Source organism: Alligator mississippiensis, chromosome 14 (genome assembly GCF_030867095.1).
Source record: "Alligator mississippiensis isolate rAllMis1 chromosome 14, rAllMis1, whole genome shotgun sequence".
Classification (NCBI taxonomy): Eukaryota; Metazoa; Chordata; order Crocodylia; family Alligatoridae; genus Alligator; species Alligator mississippiensis.
This window is the reverse complement of record NC_081837.1, coordinates 42,064,456-42,076,857: the sequence shown is the minus strand read 5'-3', so window position 1 is coordinate 42,076,857 and position 12,402 is coordinate 42,064,456. Positions and strand designations below refer to the sequence as shown.

At 44.5% G+C, this 12,402-nt stretch overlaps 1 protein-coding gene across 8 annotated transcripts in view; it reads right to left on the bottom strand.

Moving 5' to 3' along the window:
• PFKFB2 (6-phosphofructo-2-kinase/fructose-2,6-biphosphatase 2) overlaps positions 1 to 12,402 on the bottom strand; it is a 28,928-nt gene that overhangs the window by 12,815 nt on the left and 3,711 nt on the right. For 6 of the 8 annotated variants that reach the window (XR_001373676.3, XR_001373675.3, XM_014609136.3 and 3 more), the window contains exons 3-13: positions 11,100 to 11,196; positions 9,721 to 9,787; positions 9,455 to 9,529; positions 8,172 to 8,228; positions 6,300 to 6,424; positions 5,644 to 5,851; positions 5,071 to 5,217; positions 4,235 to 4,339; positions 3,910 to 4,039; positions 1,128 to 1,190; positions 494 to 567 (exon numbers count right to left, since the gene is read on the bottom strand). Coding sequence is in view for 6 of the 8 variants with exons in the window: in XM_014609136.3 (XP_014464622.2) it covers positions 494 to 567; positions 1,128 to 1,190; positions 3,910 to 4,039; positions 4,235 to 4,339; positions 5,071 to 5,217; positions 5,644 to 5,851; positions 6,300 to 6,424; positions 8,172 to 8,228; positions 9,455 to 9,529; positions 9,721 to 9,787; positions 11,100 to 11,196 (1,148 nt within the window). In the remaining 2 variants the exon portion in view is untranslated. The remainder of the gene's footprint in view (positions 1 to 493; positions 568 to 1,127; positions 1,191 to 3,909; positions 4,040 to 4,234; positions 4,340 to 5,070; positions 5,218 to 5,643; positions 5,852 to 6,299; positions 6,425 to 8,171; positions 8,229 to 9,454; positions 9,530 to 9,720; positions 9,788 to 11,099; positions 11,197 to 12,402) is intronic. The other 2 variants (XM_014609137.3, XM_059717692.1) reach the window with 1 other exon arrangement.

Below are 12,402 nucleotides of genomic sequence, written 5' to 3'. Positions count from 1 at the left end.
TTTGAGTGTTGGGCTTTAAATGCAGTCTCTGTATATTTACTGATGGTGAATACCTAACAGTCTTTACTGCAGGTCATGGTAGCGTCAAATGATTGACACCTCTGAAAAAGCTAGGTTCTGCATGCATGTACAAGGGAGAACTCCAAAACTAAAGCCACTTCTAAAATTGAAGCTACGTAGGCCAAGGGATTAAGCCCTTTGCTGAACAAAGCGCTTAATCTGAATGAATCTAGGTGTAAGGGACTATGGAGACAAAATCTGACAAAGCTAGCACTGCGTCTCTAAGTCCACAGTCCATCCATCACTAGCGTCAAAACCTTCACACTGCAATGGAAGTAAACGTGGCGCTCATGCTTAGAATCTCTGCTGCTCCCTGATAAGTGACTGCTTTTGATTTGTAACATTTTCTGTAATGCAGGTTTGGGGTTTTTATGTTTTGTTTTTTAAAGCTTGTCACACAAGTCACAGGCAGACATTTTCAGACAAGACTTACTGTACTCACAGAAGGTTTGTCTCGGTGGGTGTTGACTGCTTCGACATTCAGGTTGATCATTTCTACTTTGCAACCTTCACCCGAAGAAAAGAGAAAACATTTTAGGAGGAACTACAGCCGATTTTAATATAAATTATTTTTAAACTTCTGCTGAACTGCAAAAAATTGTTTTCAAAAGACAGGGAACGGTTCATTTCCTTTTTTTGTGAAGAACTCATGCATTTGTCTTGCTTCAAATGCAATATCAATCATGAATTCTACATATATATTGTACTAAATAATTCCTTGTGGTTTGGGCTGTAAAAATGAGGCTAATAAACAATGGCAACTCCCCACAAAGGTATGCACTACGTGGAATATACTAATTGATATGATTTCTGTTCATGTTTGGAGGACAAACTCAGCTTCCATGGAAATATCCATATCCAAGGTGCCTCTGTCTAGAAGACACTAGCCCTTAATCACAGGAGTAGCCTTTTTTGCATGTGTGAATTAAAGATTGCAGTTAGTTTAGTACCCTTAATACCATGAGATGTCTAACTTGGCTGACTAACTGGAAGTAGCTTTGCTTCTGCACCTTGTTACCTGAACTTGGTAGGCAATTTTTGTAAGTCAGAAACAGGAAAATATTCACCGTATGCAACCGGCGTGAGTTTGAACACAGTATGAAGCGGGCATCTCAGGTACGGCAGCTCATCTAGGACCAAACAAAGCGTTAAACACTGCACATGGGGGGGCTGCTTAGAGCTTCGCATGTTGACTGAGTGTTGACACACACTGGAGATATTCAAAACTGTACAGAAGCTAAAACCCAGTATGCAATTTAAGTACATTAACAACATACAAGGGCTAATGCAACCTCATGCATTCACGTATCACTGCATTGCAACTGCATGATGATGTTAAGGTTTTAACTAAATTTCCGAGAAGCCTACAAGACGAGAACAAAAGAACTAAGCTGCTAATATACTGCTAAGCCTTGTTAGTGGAAAACATGTTAAACGTGCCAGATGGGAGTGAAGTTAATTTATGCACCGGCGGGCAGACGGCCTAGAAAAGCCGCAGTCTATACGGAGCCAGGTGCATAGTGAAAAAAGGGAGGTGGGGGATTCCCTAACTAGGAACCAAATCCTTCTCAATGTCTAACTGACAACACCCAGGGACCGACAAGGAACTGCTCTGGACTGGTTTGCAGAGCTCCCGAAACAAAGAAGTCTATTGAAGCTTTCAGGCTTTTGACTACACAATAAAAGATCCTCAAACTCTCACTTGGGAGGAGACTCTCTAGAAATATATTTCAACTCTGACACCAGTGAGCCGTGACCGCAGGTGGTAAGACGGGCAGGAACTGTTGTCAAGGGCTTATGAGCAGGGTTTGAATTACACTTTGAATCTTGCGGGGAGGGCTGTAAAAAAAAGTTGGCTGCCCATCATGATGCCCTAATGAAACTGGAGACCCCTGGTTATGACTTAAATAAGGGGGGCTCTTGTCTCTTATGAGGGGGTCAGCCCCTCTGAGCTCCGCTGTAATCTGAACCCTGATTATAAGTTATATTTCCTTATATGCCTCTTTCGGCTGATGTGCTGAATTATTACTAGTACACCAGCAACATCTGAAGAGTCCCTTAGTCTGATCCATATCATTTGGCCAGGAAGTCAACCCAAGAGGGTGACTCTGGGTTAACTGGACATTGATCTATTAACACCCAGCAAGCGACATACAGGGATGGTGTAAGTCCACTTTGGCCCAGACACTGCAATAACTTACATACAGGCTTAATTCTAAGCACGCGACTCATTCAATGGAGTTTAAAAGGCGGGGTTGCACGCTCAAGGGGCGTGCAGGGTTACGACGCTTGTCTTCAGAAAAAACAGATACACAGCGTAATTGTTTCGTATCGTGTCTGGTATGCCCTGATCGCCCGTGCAGCCCACTCCTGCAGACTCGACAGAACCTGGAGAATCACCCGTGTATTTCCCTCCTGCCCCGATTCTTTGCAATTCCTGAGCCATCGACTTACATCTCCAACTGTTCAATCAAGGCATATTGCTGCCTCTACCCAGTCTGCCAGGAGACCGTCAATGAGAGCGGTCCTTGTTCCTCCCACCAGAGGCTCTATTTATGTGCCTTCTCCTGCCTTAGCCCCCGACAGCTTTGGGACTCAAAGAACAGGAGCAGACCCTAGGCTGAAATCCTGGCCGGGCTGAAGTCAGTGGACATTTGTTTCACGAACTTCAGCAGGATCCTGGCTGCGGCCAGCAGCCCTGCTTCAGTGCACGCACTCTGAATTAAAGGAGGTATTTTCTTCTTTTTCCTCAACTGCCACCCAGTGGTAACAACTCCAAACAGCGGAACTACAGACAACGCTGAAAATCGACGCCAAGAGCTTCTCATAGTCATGAAACTAAGTGGAGGGTCTCAGAAGGGTTTTGCCATCTGCTTGGCACAGTCCACAATGCTTCTCTCTAATGTCCTCAACCCAAATTCCCCTTCCATAAGCCATTTAACCCCTCTGCTGTCCAACACGTCAGTTGGGTAACGTTGTCCCTTTCTGTGGGGACATCAGCTGTGTCTGATCACCTTGCCCTCATTAATGGATTTAATCTTTGCACTGATCCCTTTGGGTGGAGGTGGGGAAAGGATCATCCGCCGCTGGCAAATGATAAAATGACTTCCTAATATCACAGAAGGAGCCTGTGGCAGAAGACCAAACCTAAATCACTTCCAATGATCAGAGGGCAGGAGAACAGGCCTTATGATGAGAGGCTGAGAGCCATGGGACTCTTCAACCTGGAAAAGCGCAGGCTCAGGGGGGACCTGATGGCTGCCTATAAGTATATAAGGAGCGTACATCAGGATTTGGGGGAACATCTGTTCACCAGAGCGCCCCAAGGGATGACAAGGTCAAACGGTCACAAACTCCTGCAAGACCGTTTCAGGCTGGATATAAGGAAAAATTTCTTACTGCCAAGCCCTCAAGGCCTGGAACAGACTGCTGCCGGAGGTGGCGCAAGCACCTACTCTGGACTCCTTTAAGAGTCCATCGGACGTTCATCTTGCTGGGATCCTGTGACCCCAGCTGATTTACTGCCCCTGGGGCGAGGGGCTGGACTCGATGATCTTCCGAGGTCCCTTCCAGCCCAAACGTCTATGAAATGCCAGACAAAAGCCGTACGCAAGACACTGCCTATCCTACCTGTCCGCTAGAAGTGCCTGCATTTCAGTGACCCTGCAAGGAGTAGCTTGCATAGCACTTCAAGATGCCCTCGGCTAAAAAGAGAAAATGCAGGATTACGTGAAAACTTCTCTCAGAAGCCACTGAAAAAACTAACTAGATAAAAGAGCAATACTGATCAGCTCTGCGATACAACCAGTCGCATGCTCGCACCCCAACTCAGCGTATTCATTTTCATACCTGCGTTCTTGTCAAGGAAGTAAGCCAACAGGCACCTCATAACAGCCTGGTGCGCGATAACTAAGACACTGCCTTGGCGTTCTAGCTCCATGATCACAGGCTCTAGGCGCTGTACCAAGTCTTGATAAGACTAGAAAACACAGAAAGGTTTCAGTACAGCACGGATGCTTAAAGGTTAGCAGTCTATTGCCTTAACTCAGTCTGGAATGCTACCATGTACACCAATTGCCCCAAAACATTTCGCTTCAGTTCTTCCTTCTTTACCAAATGCACACACTCAGCTACAGCTGCTTAATTAGCAATTATTATCTTAAATCTTCTTCACCTCTCCTCCGGGATAGCGATAAAGATATTTCTCTTGATCTCTCAGAGCAAACTCATCCGGGTACTTATTTTCAATTTCTTCATAAGTCATTTCTTCACATACCCCCTGGTGGAAGAGGAACTTGTTAAAACAGAACTTGTTGCAAAAGGTTTAGACATTGCACCAGCAACAAAAAGTACATGACTGAGCACACGTTTCTGTGCTTATGTGACAGTAGTATCAAGATTCAAACCTCACTCATACTGTTGTCATTTAAACACAGAGCACTTCTGTCTGAGAACCTCCGCATGCTTACACCTCCTCATGCTCCTACTAAGTAGATAAGCATGAACATCTTTGCTGGACAGATGTAACACAACTTCCTCAAAACGATTACACCTTCTTCTCATGGTGAGTTTTAGGCCACTGTATTTATGCTCCTTGGTAGTGGGTTGGGTCTTATTTTTAAATATATGCAGATAATGAAAAAGGAGTTATTTCTACTCATTTCTGCTCATGAAAGAATTACCACTGACTTGATAACATTTGCCACTACTGTGGGTTGCTGCAGACACCTGGGACCATGAATGGTAACGTTTTCCCTGTATGGGAAAAAAAACCCTCTAGATGTTGCTAACTCTACACCAAACCATTTTATACCTTGCAGGAGTGAAAAGTCCAGCATATGTCTGCCTAGACAGTGCTGCAAAGCTTAATTACTGCTCAGAAAGTGCTTAGACATTTTTGCAAGCTGAGAGACAAGGCTGATCATTTCACATTCATTATAAATGGTTTTTATTTACAAACCTCCAAAGGGCCAGCGCATAGTTGAAGAGCATCCCCCCCATCCTACTCACAGCATCAATCTCATTCAAAATCTTCCACTGCTCATAGGGGACCCCCAAGGACTCAGCTGTCTGGATAGTTCTCTTCAGCTGGCTTGTCCACACCTTCAAATCCACAATCTCCTGCTCCTTGATAAATTTTTTCAGGGTTTGAGCAAACTAGGAGAAATTAATGCAAGTTGGAAGATGATAAAATTTACTGGAACGTGTGCGTTTCAAAACAGAGCTGCAGTAAGAGAGACACAACCCAGAGCTAACGAATGTCATACTGGGTATACAGTTCCCAGCAGAGGGAAAAAAAGTCTTCGCTGAATGAACCGCCCTTCTTAAAGAGACGCAGGGGAGTAACAGCTGAAAGTGTACATAAGGACTTCAACCCGCCCCAAAAAGAAGCCAGATACACCCAGGATTCAGGGTAGAGAGAGACAATCCTTTAATTGGCTTACATGGGGAAAACTCCACTGAAGTCCATACAACTGCATTCATTTACATTGGTAGAGAACCTTGGCCAAAGGCAGAGTCCTATCATGCTAAATGGATACTTTAATAAAGAATATGACAATCCTGACATTGTGAGGAACATACCTGTTTGCCACGGGATGACAAGCCAGAATCTCCACCAATCTTGCCAACAAGGTTGTGCTCGCTCTCGCCATGTCGGCACAGGTAGATGGTACGGGGCTGGACGTGAATGTTCATAAGGTAGTAGACAATTTTACTCTGGATGTAATCCTGGACCCGGTTTACCAGGAATCGCTGCCCCACGTTGATCACTTTAATGAAGGAAAGGTCTCTACAGCCAGCACAGAACAAGAACGCACAACTCAGCATCTTTAAACCTAAATACATGTTAAGGGTGAGGGCTGTATACACACACACGCATGTGCTCTAGCTATCCATTCTGCCGCACTGATATTGTGCTACCCCTTAATGCTCAGGTATCTCCATGCCTTAGAAAATACTTAGGGAGAAAGCACAATGCGATGTTACAGTATGAAGCTATATTACATTCTACTTTGTAAGAGGAAAATACTTTCAAGTCATTTGGGACTTGACTGTATGCTCCTAGCACAAGAAAGGCTGACTTTATAATACAATCACTGGGAATGAGAGTTATGTCGGAGTAGAGAGAAGACCCTTTGAATGACAGGAGATTAAATCAGGCAACAAAAGTGACACAAACCAGCGTATCAGTCTCCACCCAGTGTGCAGACAATACAGTCTCAAATGCAGCCTCTTACTTGTCATAATCATCTGGATCAAGAAGCTGGTATGTGACTTTATAGCACTCTATCCTCTTCAGGAAGTCATCCATCACGTTCTCTCTGTTTCTCTCTGGGTAGTCAGGACTTGAGACCTTCACTTCCTGAACAAGAGAGACACTTTGTAAAAGTGAAGCTTACTTTCCTTCAAAATAGAAACACGACTGAGTGACATGATTCTTTTACAGTCAAACAAACAGTGTTTGAATTTCTCCTTCTCCATCCCCATGTGCCCTGTGAAGAGCCTGCCCCTGGCAAGGAAACAAAGGGCAATTCTCAATGACCTGTTGTAGCATTCGGCCTGGGGACAGACACAGCTGGTGTCCCTTTTGCCGTTCCAGGCAAACAATTTAGTGCATATCTGCCCATGAAAATAAAATCATCCTCCAAGGTCAAACGCTTCATGGCTTTGGTTTGGTTCCCAAGTTCCAACAGAAGTAATCCATCTGCTTTTGCTTTCTGTACCACTACAAATAGCAAGCGCTTATCTCAGGGATGAAACAAGAACGAGACTATCAGAATGCGCCACAGCATTGCAAATAGCCACTCCACCCCCTGTACTTTATACAAGGCTACGATAGTGTCACGCTATGAGCTGCAAAATTACATTTATTGCAAGCAGTTTAGTTTCTACCTCTGCTGGGCTATTAAGATACCACATAAATTAGACTCGGTTATCTTAGCATAAAAATGCTCTGAAGTGGTGTGGGTTTAACCCCAGAAGGCCACTCAGCAGGGGAAAGAAAGGAAATAAAAGGAGATCAGAATGAAAGTTAAAACCCTGATCCCAGTCTGCTGTATGCCAGTGTACATGTAGAGCCCCTCAACAGACTCCAGCTGGATAACTTTGGATCGATGATTATATAACAGAGATCAACACCAGCCCAAGCACAAGATCCGGTTACAGCGCCGTCAGCATGACCTTGCACAATCTCCTGCTAACACTTAGTTAAAATGGAAGAAGACAGAAAGAAGGCTTTCAAACCTAGAATCCCCTACTCTTGCAGAACAGACCCAGCTCTCCGGCAGGGCTTAGCAGGTTCATTTTTCTTCTTTCAAATGGAAGCAACTCACATTTCCCAATCATCCCAGGAATCAGAGTAGACACTTCATCCTAGGTACACTGCTGCCTGGCATCATTTCCACCCCTGAAACTGGTAAAAGCTGCTACTACCATTTGGCTTTGGTAGCCTCTTACAACCCCTCTGCGCTCATAATGCACTGTGGGAAAACAATTGTGTTATAGACAGGGCAGCAGAGAGTCAAGGCCCTGCATGTGCTAAGAAGCTAGTCTGCAAACATTACTGACAGGAGTGTCTGGGACCCTTTCAGATTAGTATTAGCCTCCAAGATCAGTTTAACCTCAAATCCTCACTGTACAAAACTTTGACACACAAAGTACACATCTACGGGGCCAAGGTCTAAGACACACCTTAGCATATAGGATCCTAGAACAATATGCCAGCTGCTTCCTCAAAGAGCGTCAATGCATTGTCCAGAAGAGTTTCAGTTTCATTACTGAACACTTAACTGGATCAGACTGGCTTGACATGGTTTCCTTCCTGTGCCTGGTTTGGAAAAGCCCCTCCTAATGCCTTGAGCTGCTGCTGTTTACAGTGCACATACTACTGAGACTAATGACATAGACCGTGTATAAAGGGGAAAAGGCTATGTCCTATTGACATCGCTTTTCTCAGCTATTAGCTTACATTTTCCCATTCTTATCTCTAACAACTACAAATCTCAGCAATCGCGATGAACCATTTTAATGCTTTGTGATCTTCCACAACACACATCAGATCTTCTAAAGACAGCCACTACACACTGCATCTGCGAATGTATAGCACCTACCAAGATATTGGCAGCAATCACATCAGGATCATCACAGACAGACTCCACAAAAAACACCTGTGGAGAAAGCAATGGCATTTTTAACAGAATAGTGAGGCTCTAGAATAATGCCTATAAATCACATTAATCCCTAGTCTAACCACATACAAAGTCAGCAGAATCACCTGGGGGTGTGGGGGGATCTTGCCCAGCATATCTTGTGTGAAACCAACCTTTCGCCTTGTTTTAATCAATGGATTCCTGCTATCGTTCTGTCTAGAAGTGTGCATCACACATCACCAGATGTCTGCGCATCTAAGGAATATGGACTGATCAAGGCAGTATACTTCATTGGACCCCATCACTGCAATCAGCACACTAAAACTTCCCAAGCCACATGCATACATAGAAGCAAGGGGCCCGACTTTCCCCGACCTTGTACTACACATTATCATTTACACCTATGCAAAGGAACTGAAAATACCATCAGAAAAGGGCAGCACTTTGCACAGGTTGATATGACAACACAAGCTATGTCAAGGAGACTCAAGCCCCCAGAATGCTATCTTGCAGAGATAGGGCAAGTTTTATGAGCACAGTAATGGACCAGCAGGTCTGTCAGGTTATGATCTGTCCTAAATGGTGCTCTTGCTGCTGCCTCAGATGCAGTGGAAATGTGCTCAAGGAGGAGGAGGTGACATTTCTTCCTGGCTTTGAAAGCAAAAAAATAAATCAGATGCATGATCCTAGCAAATCACTGCTCCCCTGGCCAACACAGGGGAAGGGGCAGGCAAGCCAGCACCAAAAGGAAAAGGTAAGATGCAACGGATTGATTGACACATGCAGAATTCCTCTGCCTTCAGGGATTTGTCCACATCCAAGTTGTGAACTGCATGTTAGGAAACTGCAAGCAGCTCAAGAACAGAACCTTAGTGCTTCTATGACCATACAGTGAAATGAGGACAAAAAAGTAAGAGGCAGAAAGTCTGGTTCTGGACATCCCACTAGGAAAAAAAGCACAAGATCTCCAGAAACAATAAAAACAAAGCTCCAAAATTATACATGCTGGCCTTCCAAGACCCTGCCTTTGCAGAATGAGATTGTAAAGGAGCCTTTGCCCAGAAAAAAACCCCAAAAAACAACATTGCCATCAAAGCATAATAAATTGAAATGAAAATTGCTCTGTGCAAAATTAAGAGCAAAAACACACCTTCAAAAGCAGGGAGGCTTATGGCTATGGGAGATACCCAGGCTGTAAATGACATTACTGAAGTCTTATTCCACATTCAATAAATAAAAATCACCTTAAAAGCATTTTCTTTAGCAAAATTTAAAATCAGGTCCCTCCTCTCCCGAGTTGTGTTGGTTGCATCGAAGACCTAACAGGACAGAAGAAACAAACCAAACAACAAGTAACCTCAATAAATGTCATTATCCAAGGTTGTATCAAAGCTGCCAGAAGGGGTTGTCTGCTTGACCAGCCTAAGTCTCTTAGGCAGCTTTGAAAAACTCAGTCATTAATTTAACACTGATCTCATTTGGACCGTGTTTAATTCTAGCATCGCCTTACTGCAATCTGCCCGCACTCCTCCAGGAGATAAGCTTTCACATCTTCCAGGGCCACCAAGGCACATTTTCTGTAAGGAGAAAAAAAATCGGCATGATCAGAGCTGGTGTAAAGCATCCCGATTCCAAGCCCAGCAAATCATGACCCCAGAGTTTACATGGGGGAGGGACGGGGTTTAGATATCTTGTTTCTCTCTTGTCAAGGGCATTCTCTGCATCTGTCCCACAGCCCTGGAGGTTCAGTGAACACCATTTAATCCCTCCTTTCCACCTCCACGCCCCAGCTGTGAGGGCACTGCCTTTCCAACCCAGGAGTTCATTGATCTCTCCTTATGTAGACAAATAGATCATTGCTGAGTCCTGGTCCTTGGAGCCAAGTGCACTGGCAGCCAGGGCAGAGATATTCTGGGAGCAGAAGCTAACTCCAGCCCTCCCCTACATTCATCCATTAATCCCCTTGACGAAGGGCTTTCGAACCTGAAAGCTTGCTTAATAACTTTTCTCCAACTATTTGGGTTGGTCTAATACAAGATATCAAATTCACCCAAGGAACCTTGTCTGCCTTAATCCCCTTGAAGCATTTGAATTCTGTCCTCTGGGCCCCATTTTACTTCTCCTGAAGTAAAGGACAAAATTCCCACTGATTTCACCAGGAGCAAGCCCAGCCTGTTTGGTGGGTTTATTATTTTAGTGCCATTTGGCATCTTTAGGACCTCTCTGGTTTTGAAATTGTCACTACAGTGAACTTGAAATGAAATCCTGACTCAAATAGAGTTTGGCCAGGGACATCAGCAGAGCCAGGATCTCACTCCAAGTGTTCATTTACAGAAAGGATGCCTTTACACTCCAGTCAGAGACACCACAGCTTGTAGCCTTGCTTACTTATCATAAAAATCCATTTGAAGGATGCTTTTGGAGTTTCTAGCAGCCCTAGTCCTTCAGAAAGATAACTGCAGGGCCAACTAGATATCAGCAAGCAGGGGGAATTTAAAATTGGAAAATGTCAATCAGATGAAAACCGTTTCTGTAGAGCACTAGGCCCCGTCAAAAATGAGATTTCATCAGATGTTCCCAAACCAGCTTTTAAAGCCCTTAATCTAATCTGGCATTTACTCAGACAGAACAAACTGGAACTCCATTCCAAGCCTATCTATGCTACTGATGTCTTACACTGAGTGCAAACAAGCTCCACTGAAATAAGGGAGACAAAGCACACCGTCGATTCCTCTCAACCTAAATAGTAGTGGCAGAGTCTCATCCTGTGTTTGCCAATTAGATGTTACCTGCCCAAAACAGAGGTATTGGTACATGAACTTTAGAATGAGAGGAACTTGTGTATCCAATTTTCATAGTTAGCTGGACCTGCCCCCGGTGCAGACTTACTTCCGAATCTCCATGGCTTCTTTGTTATCATGCCTGAAAAAATCGTAGGACTTGTACGACTTCACTGCTTCACGACGGTAGACTCCTAAATTAAACACTTCACAAAAACAAACGCATTTTATTTAGCAACATATTGCCATGCAGTTCCCATTAATAAGTGTACACACATAGATTCATAGATTGTAGAGTCGGAAGGGACCGCAATGGATCATCGTGTCCGACCCCCTGCCCCGGCAGGAAAGAGGACCGAGGTCAGATGACCCCAGCCAGGTGACTATCTAGCCCCTCATTGAAGGCCTGCAAGCTAGGTGATAGCACCACCTCTCTTGGAAGCCCATTCCAGATCCTGGCCACCTTTACTGTGAAAAATTTCTTCCTAATATCTAACCTAAATCCACTCTCAACCAGTTTACACCCATTATTCCTAGCCCCTAATAATTCAGTGCTACATGGGAGAAGAGACCCAAGTAAAGCAAAAGGGGCCTTTTAAGATCTTACGGGGTTTGGCAGAAGAATTCGACTCTTATAAAAGACATCAAGCCTTAGAACCGCAAGTCCTCTGTATGATGAAATTCACCCCTGTGCTCTGGGCACCACAAGGGTGTAAATCCCACCTGTGACCACTTCTGAAGTCTTAGAGGGTATGGAAGCCATGGGCTGGCTTTCCATGCACGGACAACTTGAACCCTCTAAACACAGAATAGATGCAAACTGAATAGCACCATTGCGAGCTTCCCTTACAGACTAACCCTGACAATTTGCCTAGAGAGACCCTGGTGGAAGTACACATGGAGTTTCCAGAAGGATGACCTCCTGAGGTCCCTTCCAACCCCATCTTTCTATTTAGATGCTATGATCTCAGTGGTGGCAGATGACAGAACAAGGAGCAATGGACTCAAGTTGCAGCAAGGGAGGTTTAAGTTGGGTATTAGGAAAATCTTTCTTACTAGGAGGGTAGTAAAGCACTGGAACAGGTTACCCAGAGAGGTGGTGAAATCTCCATCCTTGGAGGTTTTCAAGACCCGGCGAGAGAAAGCCTTGGCTGGGACCATTTAGTTGGGGCTGGTCCTGCTTTGAGCAGGGGGTTGGACTAGATGTGACCTGGTGTTCCTTCCAGCCCTCGTTTTCTATTATTCTATTAATTCAGTCACCGTGGACCATTGAATCTTTGGGGGATTTGATGCCACTGCCAAAAGGCTAGATGGCATGGAAGCGTTTGTGCTACAGATACCTCCCCACAAGTTGAAAAAAAAAAAGGACCTACCCTAAATGTAACATTCAATTTTCAGTCCTTATGTCTCTG